Source organism: Mycteria americana, chromosome 3 (assembly GCF_035582795.1).
Source record: "Mycteria americana isolate JAX WOST 10 ecotype Jacksonville Zoo and Gardens chromosome 3, USCA_MyAme_1.0, whole genome shotgun sequence".
Lineage (NCBI taxonomy): Eukaryota > Metazoa > Chordata > Aves > Ciconiiformes > Ciconiidae > Mycteria > Mycteria americana.
Window position 1 is genome coordinate 106,697,964 of NC_134367.1, and position 12,609 is coordinate 106,710,572.

Consider the following 12,609-nt stretch of genomic DNA (forward strand, 5'->3'; position numbering starts at 1 on the left):
TGAAGCATGTTGCCGGACCATCTGCCTTGTGACAAATTACTTCTAACTTCTTAAGAGACTGGAGTGATGGGTCTGTGGGCTCGTGTCCTTTGTGTGAGATGGTAGTGGGTCTGACATCTGCATTGTCAGCCAGTGTGTAGGCTGTTCTAAGCTCTGACTTACCTGGTAACGAGGTGGACATTCAAATGACACTTACATTTGTGAGAGTAGGCATTTCAGCTGTCAGTCTATATCCATGATGGAGAAACTTAGAAGTTAATGACCAAAGTACAGATTGGGCTTTGATACGTTTAATGAAAATATTTCTCCCATTCTTGGTATCTGTTGTTCTTAAATTTTGTTTGCACGATACCTTTCTCTTTTATTTTTCTAGAAAATATAGGGGTCTCAAATTTGTGGAATAACACAGCAATTCTTTTGATCTTCCTTATGCTTTTAAAGATCTTTGTCCTTAAACCACGGTTCCCCTTGGGGAAGCGCTCTCAGGTTCTCCTCCTTCTGCCGACCACTCGACCGAGCACACTCCCAATGCAAACCACCCAGCTGGGGGATCGCCTGTGCTGTTAGAGCCTCCCTTGTAAGAAGGGGTACTGCCCAAACTCTTCCTCGCGAGGTGCGCGGCCGGACGGGGCACCGCGCTCGGCCCCGGGTTGGGCCGGGGGGATGTGCGGGTGGTGCTGCTCCTCAGCTTCCCAAGTGCAGCCCAGACCCAAGCCAGTGGCCTGTTCTAGTCCGGCTCTAAAATAATCTAGATCTGGCTCAAAATTACCACTATCACAGAATCGAAAAGCATTCAATTATGAGTAAGCGTAAAATTTCTCCTTGGATTCCCAGTCATGCACTGAGCAGTGCTTTGACTCTCCACGGACAAGCTAAGGATGCCATTTCTTCCAGCGATCAGTACCTTTGTACAGAGCAGCCTTCGGGATAACATAAATACGTGGGCTTTACGTATAGTTCTGCTATAGGAGATGAATCCCAGCTGAACAGAAATAGATCTTTCTGTTCTATTTCTAGATTGAGCCACCAAGCTGAAACCATCTCTCTGGGAGGGTGTAGTTTGATCAGCCACTCAAGAATACTGCCTTCATTTATTTCAGTAGCCAGGCATAGAAAATGGGTTTAAAAATGTGTAAGGCTGGGAGGAGATGGGAGAGTGGCAATACAAAGACCTTCTCTGGAGCTAGTTTTGTGAGCATAGCACCAAACCTTAATATTGCATGAGTGTTTGTTGGTTTGGGGTTCCCCCCACCCCCCCCCGAGGTAATATAAAGCAATACATTGCTTTCTCTAAACTTGCTAGGATCATCTTGAACATGTGCTTCATGCCACATGTTGCTTAAAAGCCATTAGGAAAAACATTTATGAAGCTGTATTAGCTTATTAGAGCTTTTCTTCTGTGCAGACTGTACCAGCAGTTTGTGAAGAAGACAGGACTCCAGACCCAAGGCTGTTTGTTTTTTGTAGCTGCACAATATGACTTAAAACATTGCATTACTGGCTGGCCCATTCTTGAAGTTGCTGCCAATTAATCTTGCTCTGTATGTAATCTTCTTAAATCTTCCATGGTGCAGTCTGGGTGCATATTCTAACTCGAGTTACATAATTTGAATTTGTTGTATAAACTCCTGTAGATGCTCCGTTAGGAATACAGTATTTATAGATACCATTTGTGTGTTACTTAATGAGGTATAACCCAAGTCATCACTGGGCAGTTCAGAAATAGAAGGCAACAGCTGTAATACTGAGAAAGAGATGCAGGTCAGGAGTTCAAACATCGAGATTAAAAGGATGACTTTTACTCTACTGTCTTTACTTCGTCATGCTTCTTATAAGTAGATGTCAAGACCCTCTGGTATATAAACCACTGCGGTTATATTTCTCCCTTTTTAAAAATTATTTTTATTTTTAGTTAGTGAATCTGATCATTTTCCTGTGCTGGTATTTAAGTCTTACTGACTTTAGTGGAAACAGGATTTCCTGTGGTGATTAAAACCACAGGTGGTAGGATTAAGGAAGGCCTTTTTTTTGGTGGCACATAGACTAAAACTGGAATGATACAGAGAAGATTAGTGTGGCATCCTCAGGGCTGACAGGCAGATTTGGAAGAGCACATGAGGGGATCAAACTCTGGGAGGTGTAACCATGGGGGAACTTCTCCGGCATTCACAAAATTTTTATCAAGACTTCAGTCTTGACTGATTTAAAGATGGGAATTGGCTGTCGGAAGCAGAAACCTCTTTGGATGCAGCGCTGATGGGCGCAGCCTTTATAGAAAATATGTATATTTTTAGGATAAGTGGTTTAGATCATTGATCGTTGCATTGCTTCCCTAGACCCCCTAATGTCCAGCTGTGCTTTTAGGAGAGAGAGGGCAACTTTACTACAGGGAAGCTATTTTCTGGGTTATCGAATCCAAGCCGTGTAAGATGTGGATAATAACCCTAGCACTGAAATACAGACTAATGGTCATGTTCATTTCTGTTCCCTTTTTCCTCTTATCCGTAAGACATTTTGGGGGGGGCGAGTTATTCTAAGGGACAACTATAATATCTCAGCACCTCCTGAACATCCCCCTTTCCTTAAAACTTTAGTCATTCTGGCTTGAGGTGTCTTGGGATCAGGATCCTGTCTAAAGTTCCTTTTTTTTTTTTTTTTTTTTGTAATTGCATTCTAGATGTCTTTTATTAAGGTACAGTTTTAAACACACAGACTGTACGCTGCTGTGTGGACACTACACCGTGCTGTAATACTGTGTTCTCACTTGATGGTGAAGGTGGTGTCATTCCATAGGATCAGAGGTGACACCTGAATGGCTTTTTGGACCAGATCCTATTGACTACTGTCTTGTGATTGTTTCCACTGAAGTTATTGAATCTATTTGTAGGAACGAGAACTTTTTTTTATAGATGTGTGTGTATAAAATATATTTATAAAATATATAAATATATGTGTGTGTATCCATAAATATATATAAAATATATATATAAAAAATAAAAGTTCTCATTCTCTCTCAAAAGTTCTCTCTACTATATATAGTATATATTACATATTCATTCCTATATATATAAAATATAAAAAAAATTAAAAGTTCTTGTTCCTACAAATAGGTTCTTTCTCTCTATATCAGAAACATACCTTTGATTTGCAAGTTGACAAGTAGTTACATATGTATATGTATATATGGATAGCAGTCTTGCGTGTCAAACAGCATGTTCTATAAAGTAGCCTTTATCTTCTGGAACGTGAGCGTTGCGAGAGCGGGCTGTGGTTGTGTGACATGCAGTCCTAGGGGCGGTGGGGCTGCTTGTATTGGTAAGGTCGGCAGGATGTGCTCTCAAATTCATCCAGGCATTACTGCGCACGCTAATGAAATGTGCAGCGCAGAAGTATGGACTTCTACTTCACTAAGGATAATAAACAGTAAAATCTAAGGTTTTATTATGGTATACATTACAATTTTCCATTATTTGTCATCTCCTCTTTGCCTCACCTTTATTAGGTGCCACCTCAGCCCTCTGAGTTGAACCTTCGTACATGTATTTTTATAAAAAGGAGAATTCAAACGTTTTTTTCCCTAGCACCCTGCATCAGAATAACTGAGATTCTACATGACCACAGTTACGGCTGCAGATTTCTGTGCGTGCCACAAAGAATTAATTGTGCAATCATCCTGCACTCGTCATCAGTGTGAGAGTTTACAAAAGTCACCTCTTAACTTTTAAAAGTTATTCCTCTTCCAACAATGTTCTTTAGTTTATGAAATGTGGCCAGCCACCTTACTTAATGACCTGGTCGTCAGCAGTTTTAGAAAGATTATTGCCTTTGTATTTCACACAGCACATTTGCGTATAACCAAAACAATCTAAAAAGAAACCACAAATTGTAAAATCCTGACCACGTAATTTTTAAGTTAATAGGAAACATGAAACCTTTACGTTTAGTGAAGTAACTTTCCAGGTGTCCCTGTTTTTCTAATAAACAGTTACTGTTTATTAAAAAAAAAATCAATATATAAAAAGACAGTATTGTATTGAATTAAAAGCGCCAAAACAGGTACGTTCTGTTCTTTCCCTGTGTGCACGCTAAGGGCCCGTTCCTGCTTTTTGGCTGACAAAGCTTCCACTGACAGCAGCCCCACAGGATAAGTCCATTTCATGAAGGCACGGGGAACAGATAAGTGTAAGTTGAGTTTAACTTTAGTGTCTGATAATCCCAGCAGCTTTTGAAACTAACAGGTAATCATTAAATAAAAAACACTTTGGAATGAATAAAAAATACAAAGCTTTTCAGGCTAAAATATAAAGCCATAATTAGGATGATTTTGACAGATATCCCAGCCCTGAAATTACAGGTAGAATGCGGGAGCTGGGTTACCTGTGCAGAAGGGCATGTGATGATTGAATTCTGATGATATTACTCTTTATCCAGCTCTGTAGAGTGCACACAGTTTGGCTCTGCATTTTTCAACAATTTTTGATTGCTGCCCCTGTGCCTTGCTCACTTTAGCAAGGTAGAAATGGCACCTGCTTAGAGTCTAGTTTGCAGGACTTTTATGGCAAAAAAACCCACCCCAAAACAAACCCTTAAATGTGCAGGGGAGAGCTTTCAGAAATAAGATCGGGTATATCATGATGTATATGTTCCAGATATTTTCCATTTACAGAATGGAAAGTTGGTGTTTATGAATGTCGATGTGTATTTGAATGATTTGGCTAGCAAGTAGGTGTCCCTTCCTGGGGTGAACTGGAGCAGCTCAGGCATGTGTGATGGGCCTTCTGCAGCTGCTGGGGATTTAGCTCAAGTGGCCAGGGCTTTTGGAATGGAGAAGCTGAAGCTGGTCTCTGCCGCTGTGCCCGGGAAGTTCTGCCTGGCAAAAACATCACCAGGGTGATACCAGAAAGTTTTAGGGAATGGAGCTTTGTTGCAGTGGTGAGGCAAAATGGAGACCTGCACCCTGGTAAGCCTGACACCCTGTGTCACGCCAAGAGGGTCAGATGAGAAGCAAATGGCTTTGTTCTCTTTCGACACGACCCAAGATTTATTTTAAATTTTTTTTTTTCCCTAGCTGGTCTGAAAGACTCTGAGGAAACCTTGCCAAATCAGAAGGAATCTCAGCAACTTTCAAAATCTTGTCAGACTGGTTTACTGTCAGCCTGGCTTGGATCTGTGGTGGCTTATGTGGAGGGCTCCTCTGGAGTTTGGACCTCCAGCACCTGCAGCTGTATGGGCAGCTTGACCAGCTGGGCACCGAGCCCATGGGGGTTTGATAGCCTTCAGCAGGGCATCTCTAAGGCTCCAGGATGTGTGAAAGACATTGCAAAGTTTGGGGGTTCTTTTTCTCCTCCAAAATGGAATAAAAATAAACTTACAAGAATCAAAACACTTTGCGATCTGGCAGGGCTGTATCTGCAGAGGTGTCCCGAGAGATGGTGGGAAGTTTCCTACGGAAGGAGGGTGTCGAGCACTGTCCCCGTGGCTGCCTTGAAGCCCCCGAGGCAAGTGGTGGGCGATGCATTTACAGCAGCGAAGTGTGTTACAGGGCTGTAGATGCTGTGTAAGGAATTTCTCCATGGTTTCAGCTGTAGCTTTTGGAGGAAATAATTTAATAACCCTTTTCTTTAGAAGTATTTGTGGTTGAGGTACTTCATGTAACAGAGCTGATTCCTCAGCTGGTTAGCAGCGGAGCTGTGAGATGTAACAGCTCGAGGAACTGTCCCCTTGGTTTTGTACAGGTGTGTTGCAGAAGTGAAACCAGCTGAGTCTACATGTTGAGCTTGCTTGTTTATTTGAGTAATTTTGGAAACATTGCCATGCCTGACACTGCAGCTGTGTTTTTGAGGTCAGTAGGAGGAGGACATTGACATGTGCAGCAGTAAAAGTGTGATGTTGTGGCAGAGATGTTTAATCTGGCCTTGCAGGAATTCATAGATTTAAGTGGAAAGCACCGTTAACTCTTGCATCAGGAGGACGCAGTCTTGGTTGTGTCTGCAGTGCTGTACGTACCCATGCATTTTTAAAGAATGAAGAGTAAGATTACTTTCAGAGTCTGTGCGTGTACGCATACCTGTAAATAATATATTTTCTTAGCTCCTTCATCTCTCTGAGAATCTCATCTCTGCTGGTACCCACAGCAGCACTAGGTCAGCTGGCCGTGTTGGTGCAAGAGTCCCCGACAGCAGAGCCCTGCCAATGCAAACAGCGTGCAGCCGCTCGGTGCTGCTGGGTGCCTCCGTCCCCCAGCACACAGCCACAGCTGCTCCGAGGAAGTACTTTTCCTCGCAGACATGCTGGGAAGGAAAAACTCACTCTTAATTTTGGGGCTGCCATTGTCGAGCTTCAGAAAACATTCGAACGTTTTGCAGAAAGAAGATGGTTCCTGAGATGTGGTCAGCCAGAGAAAGTCTTTGGTGGTGTTCGGCTGGTTTATGTCTTACACGATTCTCATTGTGCTTTCAAATAGACCCCAGTCATCCTATCTCACTTCTGGTACGTGTGTTTTACCTGTCACACTGCAGGCACCGGCCCAGCTGTGCTTCCGAATGCCTGTGCCCCTTCAAGTACCTCTTCTACATGTTTCTTCATCTCTGGAAACAAAGCAGAGGTTCTTCAGAAACAGCCTCGTCTCACCTAGGAGCGTGTGCTTGGGAACTCCTGGCGAGTAAAACCTGCGAGGACTTAATTGAGAAGGGAATATAGGGCTAAAATGGGTGAGGGTGAAGAAAAAGGCTACTTGCTCCCTTCTTATAAAGGTAATGTTGATGTACAGGGGTGATAAATGGACTGTGAGAGAAAAGCTTTATGGCATAAAGGTGAGGGATGCCTAGCAGACTGTAGTTTCCGGACGGCAGCCGTCCTCCTGAGGTCAAAGCGTGAGCCGTTCCCCCGTGTACATGCACCGGAGCAGGCACGGATGGAGCCCGTGATGTTTGTCGTGGCCAAAAGAGGCAGCGGAAAAACGGAATTCCAGGCGCAGCCGAAGCCTTTGGGGCTTGAGCGTTTCTGTCAAGTGCAGGGGAGGATGTATTTTCCCACTTCCGACAGGAGAGGAGACCTCGGCGAAGGAGCAAATCCTCCTCCTCTCTCGTGCCCTCCCTGCTCGGCGGGTAGCCCCCGCTACCCCGCGGCCTGTCAGCGGGGAGCGATGAGAATTGCCCAAAACGCCCTTGGGAGCGAAACCTGGGAGCAAGGCGAGGGGCAGCGCGGGCTGAACCCCGCCCGCTGCCGGTGCAGCGGGCAGATCCGTACCCTCTGCCCCTGCAACCTCTACGAGCCCCGCATCCAAGCGGTCTCCAAGAGGCGGGTAATTCTTCCTCTAAAGCAAGGGTGGGATTTGGCCCAATTACTTCAATAATAGGGGCAAGACACGTTAAAGCCCTCCTTTTAAAAAAAGAATTAAAAAGCAAAAAGCCTGGCAGGAGCTGCTTTTTCTCCGCGGCTCCGGGCTGCCTCCCCTCTCCTCCCCCCCGCCCCCGGGGCTGAGGCACCTCGGCCGGCGGCGGGGACGGCGGCCAGGCTGCGGCAAGTCCCTCGCCGGTGGCGCGGAGGGGAATAAATAGCCGGGCGGCGGCGCGGCCGGCGGAGCTCTGCGCTCCCCGCAGCCCCTCCACGTCACTTCGCGGCGAGGCGAGCACGTGGGGCGGGGAGACCTTATAAATCTCCCTCTCCCTGCGCGGCCGTGATGTTATCTGCTGGCACCCGTCCCCTCCTCGCAGGGAGAGCCGAGGGGCCGGGGGCGGCGGGCGGGGGGCGCCGGGCGGAGCGCTAGATCCGCCGGGAGCTGCGCGCCGCGCCGCCGGGGCCAGCCCCAGCCCCAGCCCCGCGGGGGAGGCCGGGGGAGAGCGGCGCTGCGCCGCGGCCAGCCCCGGGCGGCCGCGCTCCGCGCCTGCGAGCCGCGGGAGGCTGTCGGGGCGGCGGCGCTGCCTCGCTGACTGCGGCGTGGGGTTGGCGTTTCGGAAGGAGGAGGAAGAGGAGGGAGCTGGAAACAGCTCTGCAGCGCGCAGCGGCCCGGCCGGGGGTGGGTCGGTGCATGCAGCGCGGGGCGCACGCAGCAGCCTGCGGGACGCGGCCGGACGGAGGATCGCCGCCGCTCGCTGCCGCCGCCGCCGCCGCCGCGGGGGCCAGGCGCCGCCGCGGGGCCGCCGCCTGCCGCTCCGCCCGGCCGCGGGGGCCGGGGCTCGGCGCAGCCGGGCGCACACGTGCGCGCCTCTGCCGGCGCCGCCGCGGGGGCTGAGCGCCGCCGGGCGCGGGGCGGTGCCGCTGCCGCTGCCGCTGCCCGCCCGGAGCCGCCGGGCGCCGCGGGCGCACGGCGGGGCTCAGCGCCGCGCCGGCACCCTCTCCCCGCCGGCCGCGGCAGCGCCCTGTGATCCCCATCGCTGCCTCCCCCCCTCCCTTTTCCTCCTGTTTTCCCGTCAATTCGTTGTTTTCCAGCCCGCTCCGCCGGCGCGCTGGGAGCAGCCTCTCTCCCGTTTACTGGAGTCGCAGTCTGTTTATCTGTTCGGGGGGCTTTTCCTCCCCTTTTTTTGCTGTCCGGCTCGCTCCACCCCGAATTTTGTCTAGTTGTAGCAACTCGCCTGTTTTTTTTTTTAATTATTATTGGCATTTTTTTTCACGGGCGCCTCCCGTGCGTTTTTCGATTGCAGGTCCTCCTTGCAGTCCGGTTTTTAACTGCATTTTGTCTGCAGATCTTCCCTTTGTTTGCACACATCCCCTTTTTATTTTTAATTTTTTTTCGTTGTTGTTGTTCGTTGTTAAAGTCACTCTTTTTTTGGGGGGCGCTGTATTTAAACACTTAAAATGCACTGCTATCTCCTGAGCGTGTTTCTCACCGTGGATCTGGCCACCGTGGCTTTCAGCCTGTCTACCTGCAGCACCCTCGACATGGATCAGTTTATGCGCAAAAGGATCGAGGCGATCCGGGGGCAGATCTTGAGCAAACTGAAGCTCACCAGCCCCCCGGACGAGTACCCCGAGCCCGAGGAGGTGCCCCCGGAGGTCATCTCCATCTACAACAGCACCAGGGACCTGCTGCAAGAGAAAGCCAACCACAGAGCCGCCACTTGCGAAAGGGAGAGGAGCGACGAGGAGTATTATGCCAAAGAAGTTTACAAAATAGACATGCAGCCTTTTTACCCCGAAAGTAAGTCCTCTGTGTTTGTGCATGTGTGTGTAATTTCGCCCCCGAGGCTTGGCAGTGCCCAGCACCTTCAAATACCAGCCCCATGCATCATAGCCTGCCTTCTGCGCTCGGTTTGCTCTTATCCTCAGCATCTCTTAGGTGGTGGCTTCTAGGGTTTCGTTTAGGTGGCGGGGTATACACATGCCCGGGTGGGTTGGGGGGGGGGTCAGCTGTCCCCCAGACTCGAGAGGTTTCCCATCCCCTTTGAAGTCACCCAGGAGTCCCTAAAGGTGCCTCTGCTCTCCACCACCACGTACCTGAGCAAAGCTCCCCCCCCCGGCCCAGGGTCCCGCTCCCTCCCCAGCACTGGGTTTAGCTCCCCCGCAGCCCCGTGTGCAGCCTCCAAAAAGAGCCAATGTCTTTCCACTGCTGTTGTTTCCCTTGGAGTGTCTGGGTCGGGCAGGTTTCCATCTCTCCATAACTGAAAAGAAAAGGAGGTCTTTAAAAAAAAAAAAAAAAAAAAGTCACCGGCTCCTCTTCTGTCTGCGCCCCTCCAGAACATTGTCCCGCAGACCGCTATTCACATCGGTGCTCAGAGAGGGCAGAGACGTAGACATCCTGCCTCCTCTTCCCGCTTTAACTAGCCTCACGTTTCAGTTCATGGGTGCTTTCATTTCAGGTACAGAAAAAGTTTTCCCTTCTGGGTAGCCTCAGTTCTTGGAACCTGTCTCAGCCCGTCTGCCTTTTGCTGTTTTTAACGACCCTCTGGTGATCCACGCCACGTTTTGCACAAAAAAAAAAAAAAAAAAAAAAAAAAAAGGGTACAAATGCTCTGTGCTGACCAAATCCACTTAGGATGATTAATAATCATAAAGACGTGCCTTTTTGTTTTGGTAGTGAAGTTTAAGTGTATAGAAAAAAAAAAAAAGAAAAAGCACCGCACTCCCTTAAAAGAATCTAGATCATCGTCATACCGAGGAAAGTGAAATACCAGAAGCAGAAAATAACTTCACCGTTCGCATATCCAAAACCTAGTCCCTACTCTTTTCATTTAGCTCGCTTTTCTCTCTCTTCCCTCCCCCGCCACTTGATGCCCTATATACTTGCTGTCTGTTTTTGAAAAGCACATACCTCTTGCTTAAATAGATAATGCAGCCATCTTGGTAACTTTATCCTAGAGTTTCTAATTGCGTTTTCCCCTTATTTATTTTTAGTTTAGCAAGTTGTAGCTTTGGGGCTTGCTGTGTCTTGCATGTGATAGTCCTAGGATGCCAGCCAAGGTATCTGAACCCCATGCTCGGTGCAGCTGCCTCCCTTTCTTCCTTTATTCTTAAATGACAGCATCAGGTACAGGACACCCTGGCAGTCACAGCCACTTTATTATTGTAATTACAGCACCGTCCATAATAGCCATGATAAATACACTCTGCCCTTGTTACCCTCGGGGAAGAAATACTTTTTCTTTTTTTTAATTTTAAATGTGTATTTGGAGCCAAGTGGGTATGAGCAGAGAGGTTCAGTATAATTCATAGCCATAGTGAGAACACAGAAATCATGCCTGTTTCCCACGTTGGTATGCTGTAGTATTTTGCTGGTGGTTTTGGTGGAAGTCAGCACTTTGTCTTGAGACCTATCAGATCATGCCCTGCGCAGAGGAATGAGTGCCTATGGGCAGAGGTTAGGAAGACCCATAGCGGTGCCTTGGCTTGTGGAGTTGACCCTGTAACAGAGAGTCTCCGAGAATTGTAAAACGCATCCATCCTGAGCACATCTGTCCTTTTTCCTCGCATGAGCAAACTACAAAGAACCGATAGTCCAAAATGCAGCCGCATACTTTCCAGAAAATTAAAATATCTGTGGTGTGTGACTTGGATGGTGTTGACAAAAGAGGATCTATTTTTAAAATGTTGTCAGAGGCCAGATTTGTACTGAAGTATCGATAGAGGTTTTGGAAGAGCGAAGGAGATTGCAGGTATCTACCAACAGAGTGCATCAGACGTTTGGGATCGGAGGGCCAGTTAGCAGCAGATCCAGTACTACTGTGCAAGGGCTGTCGCTAACATCAGAGTAAGTAGGTTAACTGTTTTTCCACTGCTCTCTAGTTATGCTGGATGGAGCGAACCTTTCCAAAAAAGACAGAAAGGAAGAAATCGCTCCACCATATTTTAAAGGAAGAAATTGAAAGCGCAGCTCTGGCGGCCCTGGGCGCTTTCTCCTAGACGTCTCGGAGTGAATTTTTTTAACTCTACAGTTTCTGCTGCGTCGGAGGGAGGCAGGAGGGAGAAGGGGATCAGTGTGAACGCACTGGAGGTCAAAAGCTGCTGGAAGGAAGGCATGGGAAAGATCAGTGGTTCAGTTTTTACCACAAGTTGTTAGCGTTCAGTAACTGACTACAACCCAAGTATTACAAATATGCTCTAATTATACTCATAGTCAGCAATATATCACTGGAGATCGCTGATAGGTCTTTGTGGGGCATTTTGTAAAGTTCAGACTAAATATTTTTAGCAATGAGGAGATTTAAAAGGAAAACTATAAGAGATATTGTATATACCCTAAGGCATATTTTGTCTTAAATATTATCCTTGGCCAACTGTACTGTATAAATACAGTAAATATGAATAGAACTGGCAAGATGCCAATCTCCTGGGATGAATTTTAGTCAAGAAGGTATTTATGGGATATAAATAATACTGTGTCAACATTTAAAGAAGAGATCTGATTAGTTTTGAATTTATTCATATTAATCTTTTCACATGCTGTTAGTTTAAGGCTCAAAGTAAAGTTATGCTAAGGTTTACTGATGGTTTGCACTGAGGAAGTAAGGGGGCATCTGGCATCTGGCTTGACAGTCCAGTTGAGGTTAAAGACACATCAGGTCAGAATATATGTGGAAATTCTGCGAGTCAGAGACTGCCAGACCCAAAAACAACAGATGTAAAAAGTAGTGAAAAAATACTACAAAGGGGTTTGGAAAAAACAAAAAGCTTTTGTCTGTCAAGCATGCCTGCCTGCGTTGTGCTCGTGACAGCATGGATTAGATACTGAAAGTTTGAAACTCTGCTAAGTCCAGTCGGCAGTCAGAAATTGCATTGTTTTATGGAGCAGTTTAAAGAGGGAGGTGGGGTATGGAAGCTGAGCACAACATCAGAAAGAGTTCTTGCGCGTTCTGTGCCTAGGCAAAGTTACCTGAGTAGATGCTTAATACTGATTTCTGTGAAAGCTGGGTCACGTTAGAAGTTTATTACTTACCAGTTCTTCATTGATTATCTAGGGCCTGATACTTAAGCTAGTTACTTACTTGAGGCTAGGTGGTAATTGCCATTGCACTGAGAACAAATAGAAATTTAATGCCAGCACAGTTCAGGATTGCAAATTGTAATACTAATGCTTAACTGGGATACTCGAGAAAAACAGGCAACACGTGTATGCGGGACCTGGGGCCCAAGTCTGTCATCTTCATTCATGGCAATTTTTATCACAGTCAGTGA

General features: G+C 47.2%; 1 protein-coding gene across 1 annotated transcript in view; it reads left to right on the top strand.

Moving 5' to 3' along the window:
• The first annotated feature begins 8,661 nt into the window (after positions 1 to 8,661).
• TGFB2 (transforming growth factor beta 2) overlaps positions 8,662 to 12,609 on the top strand; it is a 64,439-nt gene continuing 60,491 nt past the window's right edge. The window contains exon 1 of the mRNA XM_075496446.1: positions 8,662 to 9,139. Within this exon, the coding sequence (XP_075352561.1) occupies positions 8,797 to 9,139 (343 nt within the window). The 5' untranslated portion in view covers positions 8,662 to 8,796. The remainder of the gene's footprint in view (positions 9,140 to 12,609) is intronic.